At 35.9% G+C, this 18,191-nt stretch overlaps 1 protein-coding gene across 8 annotated transcripts in view; it reads left to right on the top strand.

Moving 5' to 3' along the window:
- SUGCT (succinyl-CoA:glutarate-CoA transferase) overlaps positions 1-18,191 on the top strand; it is a 329,484-nt gene that overhangs the window by 30,284 nt on the left and 281,009 nt on the right. For all 8 annotated transcript variants that reach the window (XR_008448763.1, XM_054059901.1, XM_054059902.1 and 5 more), the window contains exons 7-8: positions 8,663-8,754; positions 15,931-16,074. Coding sequence is in view for 7 of the 8 variants with exons in the window: in XM_054059901.1 (XP_053915876.1) it covers positions 8,663-8,754; positions 15,931-16,074 (236 nt within the window). In the remaining variant the exon portion in view is untranslated. The remainder of the gene's footprint in view (positions 1-8,662; positions 8,755-15,930; positions 16,075-18,191) is intronic.

Below are 18,191 nucleotides of genomic sequence, written 5' to 3'. Positions count from 1 at the left end.
TCAAGGAACCTGCTAATGTTAAGACTATTCAATGTCACTTTCGTATATATTTCCAAGAAAGGGCTTTTTCAACTTTTCTTTATGTTCACTTAGTTTCTAAAGTACTGGTATGTTACTGCAACTTTTCACTTATGTTCTAAATGTCTAGTAGGAAATTACACCTTCATTAATTTGCATAGAAAACTAATGTTATATCAGCACTGCAAATGAAATTCATGTTACAGTTGATGATTTCAGAAACGAGAGGTAGATTCATGGTCATTCTTTGAGCTGAGTAAGGGTTGAGCTCTTTACTGTGTATAAATGAAAGGGAACTATAATCAGGCTCAAAAAATATCAGTCAAAATATTGGGTTGAAAGGACAGCCTGGACTTTTAAGAATGTATTGTATTCCATACAATTTATTCCTCTTTGGGTATTAAAATTTACAGATTTGTTTTGGAAATTTTTGAGGAAACATATGGATTTTTTTTCTAAACGTTCCAAACTGATTTTCAGTTTGTTTGACACTACAAGCTGAAGCTGGAAGAGAACCATTACTGCCTCCTGAGTGGCTATGTATTTGATCTTAGAGGTAGAGTTCAGGGTCACAGTACACGTACGTGGGTGCAGCCCTTGGGTGGAGCGGAGTGCTTAGTCAAGGTCAGCTTCTTCACTGGCCATTGCTGCACAGATTTTTCTGTCAACAAAACTGTATACGGTCACAGCAAATGACACTATACTGCTCGGCCATAGCAAAATAAATACTCATAGGAAATACATCTTTCAGGCTTTCCTTAATTTTACAAATTTTTTAACTACAGAAATAGCAAGATCATTAGTATCTGAGCTGGAGTCTGGTATCTTTCTGTTGACTCGTGGCTGATTCCCAGCATTAGCCAGGTGTTAACCAAGTAGTAATAGCATGGCAGAGGTGGGTGGAGGAGTTCTAGCAAAATGGGTGCAAGCACACAGAGGTTAGTACAGGCAGCTCACCTCAGTATTTAGCTAGTTTCTGTGTAAGTTTTGATATCTGGATAAATTCTGAGGGAATACTACTGCTAGGAGTAGTTGACTTCACAGTTTTAAAACGAGCTTTTACCATGCAAGTATTTGCAGTCATAAGATTGTCTGTAACTGTACCAAGCAGGGTACAATGAGTGCGATGTCGCTTTCAGAATATATAGCTAGGAGTATTTGTATAAACCCAAAAGAACAATGAGGACTTTGGGGGTTTCTCAACCTTCTTACAAGGTGGGGGGGGGAAGTTTGAGTACTTAATCTGCGTGTCCTGTACAAGCTAAGCTTTTTGTTGAAATTTTGTTTTCAGCAAATGTTCACCAAGTTGCATTTGATTTGAGATCATGTAGAATGCATCCACTTAGATGAGGAAGCCACTTCTGCCTTGAAATTCAAAAAGTGACAAGTTAAACTTTAGCTGTCTTAGCAAAAGAGAGTGATAGTAATGTCTCTCAGGTAGGGTATGGAAGGAAGAGCTGTTTTCTTGTAGCTTATACTTGGCTTGTTAAATAGCTAGAAAATACAGCCCAGAAGTTTGCTGGCCTGATTAAAAGCTTGTTGAAAACCAGCCTTGCATTGTTTGAAATGGTCTGTGGCTGCGGCCCAGAAGTGTGGTTGGTGTTTTCAGAGGAACTGTGTGAGGCTGGGTACCCATTTAACGTAAAAATTGAATGGAGCTGGACAACTGGCAGAAGCTGTTCTTCGTCCCCGTCTAGTCTTTCAGTAGCTAAATCTTAGCAGAAAGTTTTGCTTTTGATTAAGAATTTTATTTTATCTTTGTTTTCCAATTTATGAAACCTGATTTTGTTTAAAATACAGGATTGAAATGTCTCAATCAGCATGTGTAAAAGCAATGAAGTAATTGATACATCTTACACAATGCATTCACAATCATCAGTTGGGAAATGAAATGTATTTGTCAGACTGTTGGTCTGACTTTATGCCTGCTGACTTAAGGATGGTTTTCTAAAAATTCCTTTCATCTCTCTTGACAGTTTGCTCTGACTTCACCTTTTTCGTATCGGTTCTCATCTCCTGTAAGCTTGCCTACCCAGGAAGTTGTACTTCCTTTCCTTCTGACCAACACATGGCAAGCATTTTCCAAAAGTCATACTTGTTTTGCTAACGTATTTGGCAGCTCTGACATTGCAAAGTTTCATATAATGCGTCTGTTAGATTTTGGCTTTTCTCATCACAGGGAATTGCTTGTGTTCTTCTGCTTGTTTCATTAATCTTTATTAAATAAAGATGTAAGCTGTCTTTAATTGAATGTTTTCTTTTGGCAATAGGACAAGTCAAAAGGTGTTTCTCATTAATTTGTTATTCAGCAGGGATAGCCATCTATCTGGATTGAATTTGTGACAATGTTTAGTCCCTATTTGTAGAAATGGCTATGTTGAACATATTTTTCTATGTTGTGCTCAGGCTATCCTATGCAGGCTGACTTTATAATGTCATTTGGGGAACTGAGCTACAGGGAATTGGTCTGTGTTGACAGCATGTCTATGTGTTGGTTTTTCCTCTCCTTTTAGTACAATGTGTTTTATATTTTGTCTTGTAAAGTTTTATCATGCTATCAAATCATGAAGAAGTGCAGAAATGATGGCTTTTGGTTTTCTCTAGCATGTGATACAAGTATTTTGGACAGAGGTCATAATAAGAAATGCTGACCTTTGTTTTTATGATACAAAAAATCATAGCTTTTCTGTTGCAGTTAATTTTAGGGCCATACTTAGCTCAAAAGCAAATCGTATTGAAGAAATGAGTAATAATTTCAGGTGTTGCATGAGTTCTTCTGTCTTCCTGCCAGTTCTTGTGCTTTTAATTATTTTTCTTAAAATTTACTACTTCGTTTTTGTGGAGGGTGCAAACTGCGTTTGTGACTCACTATCCTGGGGAAAGTGTTCAATTTCATCAAATACAAATCAAATGTACAGCAACCTGAGAAATTAAGAAATGTTTTTGTTAATCTTTGTAAAAATTCCGAATGAATCTCAGGTAACCTAGATAAAAATGTTGGGGTTAATTTGATTGCCCTTAAAGTGATGATATTGCAACACGGTGGTGTCTGTTTATTCCAGATGCTTTCAGGCAGCTCCTAGCCGAAATGAGTTGTTTTTATACATGTTAGGAATCCTGTCATCATACCATCAGTAACTCCTAAGCAAGCAAACGGACTGTGCAAATGTGTGTTCAGTACATGTCTTGGAATAGCATAGGATCTACAGACACGTGGAAATTTGTCTGGGACAAAGTTGTTTATTTGGTTTGCCTGCTTTCTTAAAATTTGTGAAGAATGCCTGACATAAATGTAGCTAAAAATCCCACTGTCATCTGGCAAATATAAAATAAAGCTATGTTGTAGCTGACATGATATTATTGAGCTAAACTGGGAAAGACACATTAGTCTGTTTCTTTAACAGAATTCTTTCTGGAAACACTTTTTGCTAGCATTTTTAAACTTAGTGTGACATTTTTTTAGTATCTGGCATTTGGCAGCTTCAGTAATAACACTTTTGTGCAGTCTAACAGCTTTTACTGTTATTACATTTTTCCTAATCTTCCGCCTGACCTTTCTCACTTCATAATATTTATTTCTGTCTCTCAGAACAGAAATCCATTTAGGGTGGATTCTGAAGCAAAGCGTGTCTCTCTTATGTGATAAATATATTGACTACTTTAAAGTGGGTAAACTAGCAGTAGTTTGTTATGACATGTTTTTTTTTTCCCCCCAACTTTTTGTCCCATATGATGCCCGCAGATATCATCTTTCTCCCTGTGGTATGTTACAAAGCTTGAATGCCTTCATATAACACTTGTACACCAAGCACAGAAATTACTAGCTTCATTGTGTCAGAGGCTACTTATGCCTTTCAGACTAATTGGTCCCCTTTCATCAGAGCAGGAATGTCGCACCAGGCCTAGAGAAGTAGCTAAGATGGATTTTCCCATTGAAAAGTGTCTTCATTTTAATAAGTATCTCTGATCCAACTAGAAAAATCCGGGGGAAAGAAATACTTTTAGCCCTTTCCTTTGTCAGGAATTGTGATGTATTGATAACAATGTAATTTAATTGGATAATAGAAGCAGTCTTGCCCTTAGTTTTACTCGGAATTGATATGTATTGCCAGCATTTACTGGAAATTTATTTGTTTCAATTCTTTTTACCAAATGAATCTTCAATCAGTTGCAATTAGTGTCTTGCATAGAGTTACTTCTGTAATGTCCCCAGCTAGCAGCCAGGTTCTTACTGCTATTATAATTTACTGTTTATTTTGACATGATTATCTTTCAGCTTTGCTAGATAAGATTTATTAGGCATTGTGAATCTTCTCTCATTCTCTGTACCAAAGATTTGGCCATCAAGCAACTGGAGGCTTTTTTAGAACAGCTGTGAGATGCATGATTCCATTTTACTGGCCTTATTTTATGAAAGTTTGTCATATTCCCAAAATATTTAAAAAAAATAGTTACAGAAGCAGAGATATATTGGTTTTTTTATGTCACATTAGACATGTCTCATTTTGAATATTCATACTCTATATGTTATGCCACAGGCTAACAGCAAGGTGGAGATCTTAGTCAACAATATTTTCAGCAAAATTGGAAAATTTTGAAAGAATATATCTTTAACCTAACTGCTTTGAAAGTTCTGAGAAACAGGACATGCTGACTACAGCTATTTTTTCCATTCTTGTCTGAGGAAAGGATACAGAAAAGCTGGTGGAAATGTTGGGGGATACAGGAATGTTGGTGGAAAGCTGTGGCATTCCGTCTGTAAATGCTTACCGTAAAGGCTGGTGTTTCCTTGAAGCTGTTCTTTCGTACTTTTAGTATAACCTGTTAATTTTTCTGGCTCACAAAAGGATAAAGTCAAAGGTAGGCTTCCTTCTGTAGAAGACAGGCTTGGCTGCAGGGTCAGGACAGGAACAGGAAGATTTAAATGTAAGTGACTACTCTGAATAAGCAAATAGTGCCTTAGTAGACAGCTAGCGTTTGTGTTTCTGGTGGTTTCAAAGGCTTGCTATGCAGGTTAAATAATGCTTTGACAATGGCAGGTTTTAAGAGGCGCTTGAAGATATGGCTGGGGTTTATTGTGTCTTGTAAGCACTCTGACTGTGAAAACAATGTACGTTTTGCAGTAGAGCAAAACAGCTCATACTGCAACAATTTTGAGATATAGGTATGTGAGGATCTGGCAGGTATCAGAATAAATTGTGCCTTCCTAATGCAAGGTGTAGAATAGGGATTTTTGGAGTTGCATAGGGATTTAGGGGAGGTGCAACTTTATTTTGTTCTTTCCAGAATCTGTTTTACACAAGTTGAAACCTTTACATGAGGGTTGGCATCTATGCAGCTCCCACTCCAACTGAGATGATTCCAAAAACTTAGTTTTATTAAATTGTTTTAAATTCTTTTGTCTCCCCTCTGAAATATATTCCCTCCTCTCCCCCCAAATATATATTCACTGGACTTGAGGGAGTAAAATAAATTCTCTACTGGCAGAGAGACTATTTAAATATTGGCTGTAGCCTGAAGAAGTAAACTCCACTAGAGGGCAGTTCCGAGTATGAGTGTGATCAGTTGCCTTGTTTCACCTCCAGAGACGATTGCTGAGAAGTCTATTCTTTCTATACAACAGGGATTATCTTTTTAGCCTAAGGTAGGCTGTGCTGTATCTAAACTTGATAAGCCACTAACTGCATTATACTAAGCAGGAAACTGTATTTATGATTAACAATGTGTGATGGAAATCTACAGTTTTGCGTGCTGAATTAAAGTGTGAGAAAGTGCAGGGTACATGGACAAAAACTTTGGGTGGCGTTTTTATATCTTTAAGAACTTGTTATATATATATTTATATATATATATGCACAAACAAACATATCTGTGTTACTGTTACTGTTATTGTAAGATCTAGGTACCCAGCTGAAAACTCTTTGAATGTGATTTTATGTTCTCCTTCAAACCTTTTTTAGAAATAACTATTTAGAATTGTATTTAGAAATAACAAATACAAACCATCTGCATTTGGTTGCTCCATTGACCTGTGTAGTTTACTAGAATAATGCTCAGTCTTTCATTTTTGTCTGAATAATGGGATCTTTCATTTTTAGAAATAGTTATTCATCATTTAGCTCTTAGTTAGATGGCTACTTCTTCTTCCAGTTATTTTATATGTCCGTAGTAGTTCCTGGGGAAAACTATTTCCAGTGACAACAGATTCCCCCCCATGTTAGTTTTGTCAATTCAGAATCCAGATCAAAAGCAGAATTATATATTTTTTCTTTTTAATCTCTTATGGCCTGTGAAAATCACTTAAACAATCCTTATTACCTCTAGTTTTAACCAGAAACCATTAAACTAAAATTTTTATTTTAAAACCAATCTCTTAAAATGTATGAAAAGGACTTAAAATTGTATTTCTAAAATACCACTAGAAAAATGCGTGGCTTGTTGCCTGTCACCTGTCACGAACAGTGTTTGAGGAATGGGTGTTTGTCCTTACCAGAAGAGCATTCCAAAGTGTTTTAGAGATGTGCCTACACACTAAATGCTTAATTTTCAGATGTTTTCTGTTTATGAAAACATTTGTGTGAGCAGACGTGTTGAGATGTCTGTCTTTGTTAATAATTGAGGCCAGTACATAATTTCTCACTTACTTCAATATGCTTTTCACTATTCAATTAAAGTTGTTCTGAGGATTTTATTTTTATTGAGCAAGATTTTGTTTTTGAAGTGGCCCCACACATTTAAATGGTTTTAATGTTACGGTTCATTCTAATGAGATAATAGTATATGCCTAGTTACAGCTCTTCGGAGCATTTTTGGGTGGATCTATCGTATTTTATTTGCTAGACATGTCATGTTTGAAAATGAAAACACTCTTATTATCTGTAAATTTATGTGTAAATATGGAAAGAAGCTTTGCCATTTGCTCTTTAGAGTCTCACAGTGGCTGTTGTCAGGGACATGATTTTGAATAAAAATGGGTAAACTGGTATGTTTTTTTTTCTTCTCTTGTGAGTTGTGAAGTCAATAAGATACAGATTGGGACCATTAGTGTCAATTCCGTTCTTCCCAAATGTTTGTTTTGAGGATACATTGACAAAGTCAGTGTGCTGACTGTAATATCTTGATACTCTGTGTGACACTGTGTGAAAGTTGAGTTCCTCCTCAGCTTTGCACAACATAGATCTGATATCTCTAGAAAAATACCAGGTAATTAAGATAGTTTGTGGTGCAAAGGAGAAACTGGTATGGCTAGTAGATACTGTTTTGCTTGGTATGAGTTACTGAATATTAATTGGAATACCAAAGTGTTTTAAATCCAGTTTGGAGTGATCATCGTTCTCTTGCACTGTACATCAGAAGTAACTTATGAATCTTGTACGCAGGAGCATCGATCCAAGTGGAAGAACTGAAGAAGATTCCCCCAATGATTAGTGATTTTTAGTTGTGTGCTGTAATCAACAGTGTTTAGACTATCATGTCTACCAGATGAACTGTCTATGTAGAGAAGGTTATTCTGGGAGAATAATTAAAAGGAATTTAGGAGATTCAGGAAGCTTTATCTTGCAGTATATGTTGATATATTTTTATTTTAATACTGTCCTCACACCTAGAAGTATACCTTTTGAATTTGCTGCTTCTTTGAGGAGGAGAGACACTGATTCTTAAGGGCTGTGATAGTTACTATTAGTTCTAATAACAGCAATCAAACATGTTGCTTCTTCTCTGTTGACTTTTCCCCTCCAAGTTAACGGTCATTGGTTCCATTAAAAGAAAACCAGGCTTTGCTCTTTCATAAGGTCATTGGACTGTACATGCCCAGTACATTAACTGCCTCCAATGACTGACAGACAGTAATCCCTAGCAGGGTAACAGGATTGATATTTGGATTTGTAATCTGTTCAGCTGGTCCTGCAAGGCCTCGTCAACTGGAATCTTTTGAGGTTGTTGTTAGAAGAACATGATGAGTTAAAGCAGAGAAGAACAAGAAAGCATCGTTCTGGCTACAGCTGTTAATTCTATAGCTGAACAAAGCTGTATTTATGTAGATGCATAAAAGTTTTTTGTAATTTGCATTTTATTATTGGTAACTTTTGGCGAACAGATTGTGTGTACTTGCTAAAGGGCCAGCTTGCCCTCAGATGTTAACAGTGTTTTATTTTAAGTATGGCTCTGTCTAGATGTGAAATAAAGTAAGAGGAGAACAATTCATGTGTCTAAACCATAGTGTAATGATTTTAGTATTGTTTTGTGGTATTCAAGATGTCTTTATGGCAGAGTGGAGGCACAACACAGGCAGCATGTGCCCTGTTGGGACAGCAGTTGGAGGCCTGTAGAGGTACCATAGGGCCTCTGAAATGACATCTGAATCCCACCTTGTCCAGAGTGAATGAAACATAGCAGGGCCAAGAATCTGTCTAGGATTAAGATCAAAAAACATCATTACCCACATATGATAAATTCAACTGTTTAACCTTAAAAATATTCAGGAATAAATAGCATACAATAACATTCATTGGTTGTACAGTTTGGACAACTTGTGAACAAAAGCTGATGGGAAATACTAGTTGGTTCGTTTTTGTACTAAAATAATGTGTTGATGTTTATCTTGTCCTTGATTGAAGTAATAATTGTTCTTTTTCTGTCTTAGGTTATGGTCAGACTGGTCCAATGGTTCGGAGAGGTGGATACGACTCCATTGCAGCTGCTGTTTCTGGTCTCATGCATATCACAGGGCACGAGGTAGGGTGCTTAACTCATATATTTAATAGAATCTCCGTGCCATATACTAAAACTCAATACTGCATGGAGCAAGTTAACCTATGCTAACACAACTGTTATACACGCCCTCCTGAGTCCAACAAGAGGTCTTATCTCTAGGAAAATCTAGGAAAATGATACTGTTTACATCCTTCAAGTATCTCACTCCAGGCTTGCAAAGTCAATGCCTGAGAAACAGAAAATGGAAAAAAAAACGGTATTCTGAATCTCTGGTGAATAAATTGGTAATTTATGCTAACTTCTTAATAGACACGTTGTTGACAGCTGGATAATAGAATCATAACTATGTGTGGGAAGTCTCACTCATGCTTTGATATCAATATTCCCTCTTTAATAGGAGGAGTTATGTAGCCATCCACATAACAGACAAACTCTTTTCAATCATGTCACCTGAAAATAAGCAGAGATGCCACTAGTCATTCTGGAAAAGCTTTTTGTGCTGCTATTTCTACTGATATCCAGGTTGTTTGGGAGTGGTAGTAGGACAGGAAGCACTGCAGAGGTAGTTTAGTTACCTGGATTCCAGGGATACATAGAAAGTGTCGTCACCTCAGACAAATGCTGGTCAAATAGGCGTTTACTTAAACTGTCTCGAACCGCCTGCAGTTGCAGGGAACGTGGTCTCCACATGTCACTTCCCACGTGAGGTGGTGTTACAAGTCTCTTCTATGTGTCATAAACAGTAGGCAGTCTTCTGTGGTGGTGCTTTTGATACTCCAGAAGCAGTAGTGCAGATCTTCAGAATATGACACATGAATGCCCTAGATAAACAAAGGGTTCTTCAAGTTTCTGTACTTAGTGTCAGATATTCATGTTCAAATAGGCTGTTGAAAGCTAACTATGCATGATCTAGATATAACTCTACTGTAGAATTGATGTTCTGCCAATCAACTTGTTTTCTGCTGGGAACAATGGCAAACATCAGAACTCTGTGCTTGTGGCAGTTATTATTACCCGTCTGTAAAAAAAGAAATAATAATAATAAAAAAAATTCGAGCGTTGTTTGACTGAGGAAGCTGAAGAATCTCATGCTTAGTGTCCAAAGACTGTGTGTCCATTGCCACCATATTAATGGTACATACTCATAGGATGTCCATCTTATAAGATGAGAAGATATGAATTTGAGTCCAATCTTTACAGGTACTTCTCTTCAATTATGCACATATACACTAAGCAATGACTGATCACAGGAACTGCAGTGTAAGTAATTTTCTTCATACACCAGGGTCAGAATGTAAATGAAGACTAGTACTTTCAATACCGTGTCAGAAATATCATGCACACCTCAAAATAAACCAAACAAAATTAAATGGAAACCTAAACTGTTAGAAAGGGGCAGATGTTAGTGCCACATGAATAAAGGAAAGTATGTTGAAAAATTAAAAAGCCAGGACTTCTGTAAAGCTTTTCATTGCTGTATAATTGACAGAAAATACAAGTGTTATACTGAATAATTGGATGTAAGTTGTATTACGAGAGTTATATTCCTCAGTGGCCGTTATGAAGATGGATTTTATTAAAAGGTTGTGTGAAGATCTACACTGGAAATCCAGATGCTCACATCACCTCACCAGGACTTGGGGCAATGTAATCATAGGAATCATTTAATCATTGTTAGTAATAGATTTCTCTATCCTCTGGGGGCTTTTAACAACTCATTCAAGCTTAGTCATTCTCTTGCATGATTAAAATAAACATACTAAAACTTTCTTCTCATTTTTCTTTATTTGAGGTTGGTCATATATTTCATCAGTTTCTCAAAACGATTTTCTGATGTGTATAGAGATAGTTTTGTTTCAAAGACTTAAGTGGTCAGTGACTCCAAGGAAGCAAAAGTGCCTTTCATTTTTGTAGTGAAAGCCACTCAAGTGGCTTTAAAAATCTTATTGTATGCTTGTTTGAAAGTTACTTTAAAATAACAATTTGTTATTAATAGTCAAATATTCCATGTTATACATTTATATTCACATGACTGGGCTGTGTTTAAAATTCCACAAAACTAACTTTGAAGAAAGTATAAAACCCTATTTCACTCAGCATGTAGAAAAGTGGCCAAAATAAAGAAGAAAAAAATTTTACTCATTTTAATAGAGAGAAACAGTACGAAAAACCTTGAATTATTTGTTGACCAGGTAACATGGAATTCATATTCTAATAGTGACGTGATCATTTGAAGCTTACCCTAGTGAACTAGAGTATGTTTGTTTCTTAAATAAAATTAAAAATACCAGTTTTTTGAACTGGAAAGAAAAAAAAAAAGCTATAACAGAAGATGTTGGTTTTATATTGTCTTACGGTAGCTGTAAGACAATATAAGATCAGCATAACATTGGTATAACAGCGGTCTGTGGAAATTTCCCTTCAGTAAACAAGCCATTGACTGTACTTGCAGGATGGTCTTAGAGGTACGAGTTGATGCAGTAAACAGATTATAATGCATTTCAGCAGCAACAACAAAACATCTACATACATCACCAAACTGCTTAATTTTGAAGTATGTTAGTACGTATATACAGCTCTTCACAAAGCATTTTAATAATAGGATACTAAAATTATGTTCTGTATCTGACATTTGTAAAATGGATAGAACTAATAGCAAGGTATATTCCTGTTTATCTTAGAGAAATTACATGTTGTGAATTTTAGTTTGTTTCAACCACCTGGCTACTGATTGCATGTCTCAGCAGTTTACTGTTGCAGATCACATAACTTTATCAGGTATTGAGGCCATGCCTCCAGTCAGTCAAGTCTTAATATTAAGCCATAAAAGCAATGCATTACCAGCACAGGATTTTGAGAAAACTTAAACCTTCGTTAAGTCCGTCGCATACGTAGTATTCATTTTCTTCAATACTTTATATTTTGTGTAACAATTTTTGAAGCAATAGAAAGATCACAGTAGAAAATATATGTATTTCATGCAAGTTATCTTTTTATTAAGAAGATAAAGATAGTTTAATACGAATGTGGAATGCACCAAAGATACAGAATATCGAATTTGGCACACAGTATAAACCTCTTGAAAGAGAGACAAGATCGTATTCTTTATACATCTGATTTTTAAGATCTGAGAGAAGATTCCTGCATAAAGAAATTCTGAATGACTTTTCTTTTTTTTTTTTTTTTTTTGCTAGTTGTTACCAAAATGACTGAATGCTAATTCCTTTGAAAAAGGAAATTCCCCTGAGCAAAGTTCTGAAATCAAACTATAGCTTCTATAATACTGCAAAGTTACAGGTGCAAACAACTGCCTTTGTGCTAGTGTTGTTTTCTTCTGATTGTATGAAACTCATTCAGTCTATAGTTGAATGCTTTCTTTAAACCATGTTTTCATGTGCAGAAACCTGCATGGAATTTAAGCTCTTACACATGCACTTGATTACCTCTGTATTAGCAATGTACGACACCTGTGATATTGGAAATTCTAGTGTGTTTATAAAAATCTACAAACAATAGTGAGGAATCTGTTTTGTGTAAGTCTGTACCACACACTGATTTTGAATGAAAACAGATGCTTTGGGCCACAGTCAGTTTTTCTTTACATAAATTAAAATATGCTCAAAGGGCAGAGTTTACATTGATGATACTTTTATTGTCCTGGACAACATAATTTATAGATGTATCCTGGTTAAACACTGCATTCAGGTTTCATATTTGATGAACAAAAAGCTTTTACTTAACATATTCAGACACGTCAGTGCCAGATGAATGTTCTTTTGATGAAAATTATTAAGGCAATAACTTGGAGTGAATTAAATAATTTGGATACAAATCCCCTTCAATCTCCAACTAGATTATTGTACATAATTTTTGATATTCTAGGTATATTTATGATGGTACAGTCTACTCGGTAAGCATTCTTTCTTACTGAAGAAATGTTTTTGTTTTACTGAACATGAGACAGCAAGACGTGATTGGGATCTGCAGTACCAGAGGGGCCATTCTTCAGCTTAAAACCAAACAAACTGCAGCAGAAGAGTAGACATGGTATATGTCTCAGAGCTGTTGAAAAACATACCTATTGCTGGTTCATAATAGCTTCAGCAGCTATTTCCTAACCATAAAGACTACTGAACTTAGAATACTTTTATTACACATGTCATTTCAGAACAATTTCCACTTGTAATATATCATTTTTATAACGCTGATGTAAATTTGGGAAGAGAAATTATGTCAAAGGGCAATAAAGAGATTCAGAAATGGAAGCTTCCAAAACGTGTTCTAGACCAGAAAGTGTTGACAAATTGTAAGGAATTTAGCAAACAGCAAAACTTGGGAGTAAAAGTGTGAACTAGTAGTCAGATTGAGCAATAGCAAAGCACAGTGGTGGAAGAAAAGGTCTGTTTTACTGGAGTGTATCTTCATCTTTCCAGATAAACAAATGCCATGTCCTAGTGCTGCCCCTCATTATGGCTCAACCCAGCACTTCAGACTGGATGGCAGCTTTGTTTGATTAAAGCACTTTGTCCTTGAAGAGCTACATTTTGTCTTTCTACCAGAACGGTAATATCACTTGGGGCTTTCAAAGGTGGTGGTGGCTGTTATTTTAAAATGCTTTGCTTGAATAAAAGCTACTACTGTATTGATCCTTTGCTCAGGTAGCTAGTGTAACACTAGCCACGCTAAAGTACTGCTGTGCTGTCAGCAGCTGCATCTGTGATAACAGATTTTACCAATAAAGGAAGGTATTTCTGTATGCGAGTAGCTTTATCCTTCATGTAAAGCAGCTTCATATCCCTTATTCTGCAGGATGAAAACCAGAGTGAATCCATTTCACTCTGTGAAATTTCAGCTGTGCATCCTGTCACAGGAAAGCTGGTTTATGGCGTGGATGGAGGTTAGAAGCTGATTAAAAGGGCAAAAGATAGTACCTGCTCATGGGTCTCGGTAGAGGGACTAAGGATGAGTAGAGTTTTTGAGGACTCTTTCAGAATTATAAATTGTGGAGTGTTAGGGTGAAGTAAAACCAACATGTTAAAAAGAACATAGCAGTATAGTGCATGTATGAAAGTTTGTAGGAGTGTTCTGTAAGGGGAAATTGTGGACGTATTTTTAGAAATAATGGTGAACTTTTTACTGAGGCAAAAGAAGCACATGTTTTAAAATGTTAGGGAGTTTAGTGCTTGATGAGGCAGGTGCTGGAGTTGAGGCTTAGGTGATGAATTCATGTATGACAATCTGTTAAAATAGATATGGTTTTTGTAGCTTCAAAGTCTGTTTTTTTCCATCAGGGTTGAAATAAATGACATTTTGAAAACACTGGGAAGTGTTTTTAAACTGAGAATGTTGCTGCACATCTGTGTCTAAAATCTTGTCTTTCAGATTTCTTCTCATCCCAGCATCTTGGCTGTAATGAAAAAAATGTAGTTTAACAAATTTAAAGCAGATAGTGTAGGAAATGTTATTTTTTTTTCAATTTATGTTTCTCAGTGATAGCTCTGGGGGGAAAAAACCTTCTCACCTACCAGTTAATTTTCTCAGTAGGCCAAAGTGTATAAGAATAAAGAACTTCTTTCTTGTTTTCCCTCAGAGCTGAGTACAAAGAGAGTCATAAATGGATGCAAACTCGGAGCTGTCTTTTCCTTTGAGAAACTGAAGTAGTTAAGTGTAGAGTGTGGAAAAGGAAGAAATAAGAGATTCTTCAAAAAAACCCAGAACTTCCTAAAGCATTGTTTACCTGAAGGATGTGCAGTTTATAAGTCATTTTTAATATCTCAGCTATAGAGGATCACAGATTAATCCTTACTGCAGTTTGAATGACAGTGAGATTTTTTTTTAACAAGTTTGTCATATTTGATACAGACTTTACAATTTTGTTTAGTCCCTTTTATTATATGAATAAAAAGCAGTGTTTTCCATCTTACGTAGAAAATATTATACTACAGTCTTTTATTCCAGAATTGACCTAATAATGCAATTGATAATGTGATATGATATCATTTTTGTTACAATAATTTTAGCTTATATCAGACTTACGTAAATCCTTTTGGAGTGCAAAAGAACAAAAACATGGGGAAGACAGGTTTTAATTTTTTTTATGTGAAGCCAAGGCACACTTTTTAAAAGAGAATCATAGAATAGTTTGGGTTGGAAGAGACCTTAAGGAGCATCTAGTTCCAACCCCCCTGCCATAGGCAGGGACACCTCCCACCAGATCAGGCTGCCCAAGGCCCCATCCAGCCTGGCCTTGAACACCTCCAGGGATGGGGCATCCACAGCTTCCCTGGGCAACCTGTGCCAGTGCCTCACCACTCTCATCGTGAAGAAATTCCTCTTTATGTCTAGTCTAAATCTACCCTTCTCCAGTTTATACCCATTGCCATATACCCAGTCCTACCACTAAAAGCCTTTGTAAACAGTTATCAGTAAACACGATTCTCTGGCAATCATAAAGTAAAATTACATTTAGCAGTTTAGACATGACAAGTTAAATTAATTCCATAAATTGAATTTTGTTTAATTTGTTCTTAATTAGTTTAAAGGTATTAATGGCAACTTTATAAAAAGTTATTATTTATCAATTGTACTGATTTTAAGTTGGTTAATGACAGTCTTACTTAGGTGCTGAAACTCTGAAACCGTCTCACTAGATTTGCACTGCTGTTTGTGGACTGTACTTCAGGGCAAGCAATTGCCCTCAGAATCTGAGCGTCTGACCTCAAACATTTTGGAGGAGGAAGTGGAGAATGTCTTAGAAGAAGCACTTTTAAGTTTCTGTAGTAAAGCTTACCTTGATTGAAATTAGAAATTCATTTTGCCGTTAATTCTAGAGGGGCTGTATTTCCTGCCAACAGTTAGGGAAGTTCTGCAACACATGATGTAAAATGTAGATTCTTCCTTTGATTCCAGAAAAAGAGATGACATACTGAAAAAAGATATTTGAGCCAACAACTTTGCAGTGATTATTGTTCAGAATGTCAAGAATTTGCTTGCGTTTATGTGTTTACTGTGCACGTGTGTAAACAAAACAAAGTTGCTTTTCTTTTCCCACTAGAAGCCTGGAGCATGTGTACTGGAGTGTGTGTACCTGAGGTTTGACTAGGGGAAGGCTGGAAGAGGAGGGAGAAAAAGAGTGAAAAGAACACAGTAATATGGTTCCGCCTTTCAACATGCACGTGTTTTCTTGTTTTTCTTCAGGATGGTGAGCCAGTTAGACCAGGGGTAGCCATGACTGATCTTGCTACTGGGTTGTATACCTATGGAGCAATTATGGCTGGTTTACTTCAGAGATATAAGACGGGGAAAGGACTGCACATTGACTGCAACCTCTTGTCATCTCAGGTAAGAGTATAAAAAAATTTTTTTTTTACTTGAGTAGATGCTGGAACCAAAGAATACCCTTTTGACATAAGTTAATGCAAATCAGTTAGTACAACTAATGACGATAATAGTAATGCCACTAATGATATTTAGTGATGGTTTCCTTAATCTGCAACTCTGGTAGTGAACATTTTATGACATAGTTATAGTTACGACTGCAGTATGTTTTGTTTTCACTTTTTTAGAAAGGACCTCCATGTTCTTTGAAAACAGGAGTTAAGGTTTATAATATCCATGAGATTCTAAGTAACAGTTGTAGTAGATAATTTGAGATAGACAAGCATGAATGGTGAAACCACCGTTGGAAGGGAGGCATTGGCACTTGGTAATATTACTACCAGAGTGACTGAATGATTTCTGCAAAATCATCCAAGTAATTGAGTATCACTCAAGGGTCAATGTGATGTAATCTAGGAGGTCTGCCTTTTGGCTCTGGGAATTAAACAATAAAGTAGGATTAAAAATACAACACTTTCTTTTAGGCACGTTAAAAAGAAATCTCATCAAAATTGTAAAGACAAAGATGTTTTGATATTGAAAAGTATACCATCAATAATGAGAACTTTAAAATATCTTTGAACATTTAAACACCATTGATGTCATGATTTATCATTCACCAAAACATTGGTCATTCATCATGACGTTGGTATGAACCACGTATGATTGGATGATACATTGTCTTGCTGATCTAGATATCTGGTGGTAGCGACTGGGTGTATATGGCATAGGAATTTTGTGTATGTTTTCAAAAGCACATCCAAACTGTGTGCAGTAGTAATCAGAGCAACGACAGTGCTCTGTTATTTTTGTCCTTATTTGATTGCCTTTTTCTTCACATTATACCTGTCAGTACAAGGTGAGAGATGATAGAGCACCCATTGTGCTACAAGTTGGCCTTGGTGTGAGCAGGAGGGTGACCTAGGTGGCCTCCAAAGGGTTCCTTCCCACCTATATCACTTTATGATAGTAATGATTGAGATTAATGAGGTTGCTCTTGTTTTAATACATACTGCCCTTGTTTAAATACCTACTGAAATCAGATCTGGAATGGAGAGGAAGTCCTTGCTTAAACCAACAAAGAATTTTTCATTTATTTAAGAAATATTAGTAAGGACTGAACTCTTCATCATACTTATGTATATTTGTAAATCTTGTGTCTGTATTTAGAAAATGTAATAAGCAGTTTAGAAAAATATTTTAAACATGTGTTAAACTCTTATTAAATATTTTGTATATATATGGAAGAATATTTCTTTGTTTAAGGTATCTCATAGTGTTTTATATAATGGAAGCTTCTCCTTCGTCTTTTAAATTTCTAATTCTATTAAAAGGACTTCCAGTAATTTCTACTAATTTTCAGAGTAATTCTGTTATTTTTTGATTCCTTGTTCCGTGTTTTTTTTGCTTTTTCCAATGGAGTCTTCTTGATTATTATTTCATATTTTATGAAAAGCTGAAAGTAGGAAGACTTGAAGTTAGGTTTTGCTTCAGAGTTGGGTAAATTAAACTGAAACAAGTTGGTATTTTGGAATAGAGTATGAGCGTAAGCTGTTATTCAGAAAACAACTGTTTTGTTTTAGGTAACGCTATTGCTACAGTCCAAATCAACTTTAGGATGTTGGCACAAGACTGTAATGAGAGCATTTATTAAATTGCAAAAAGTATTTATGGAGGAGGTGCTGGGGTACCAAAAATAAACATATGTGATCAATACCATTAAAAAGCATGTCAAAATGAATAAAGAAAAAACATTACTGACAGCTGAATCTCTTTGAGAACATCTAGTTTTCATGATCCGTTTTCTTTCTTTTTGCAAAACTGGTGGTTACGTGTAAGTCTTTAAAGGTGAGTTGTAGAAAAAAGAGCAGCACAAATCTAAAAAAATGTAAAAAAAGATACTGCTCTTGCAGTAGTTCCAGTGGTAACTTTTTTTTTGTTAAAGGAAAGTTATGTTATTACCGTGATGTGATCAGGTCCTTGAAAGATCTGTTCTTTCAAAGGGATTATGGTTTTACATACTAAGCTGAGATAGCTAAAGCTAGTTCTTCCTCATGTGATGAATGTTTGAAAAGGATGGC

This window comes from Cuculus canorus, chromosome 2, assembly GCF_017976375.1.
Source record: "Cuculus canorus isolate bCucCan1 chromosome 2, bCucCan1.pri, whole genome shotgun sequence".
Classification (NCBI taxonomy): Eukaryota; Metazoa; Chordata; class Aves; order Cuculiformes; family Cuculidae; genus Cuculus; species Cuculus canorus.
This window is presented reverse-complemented; position numbering and strand designations above follow the sequence as displayed.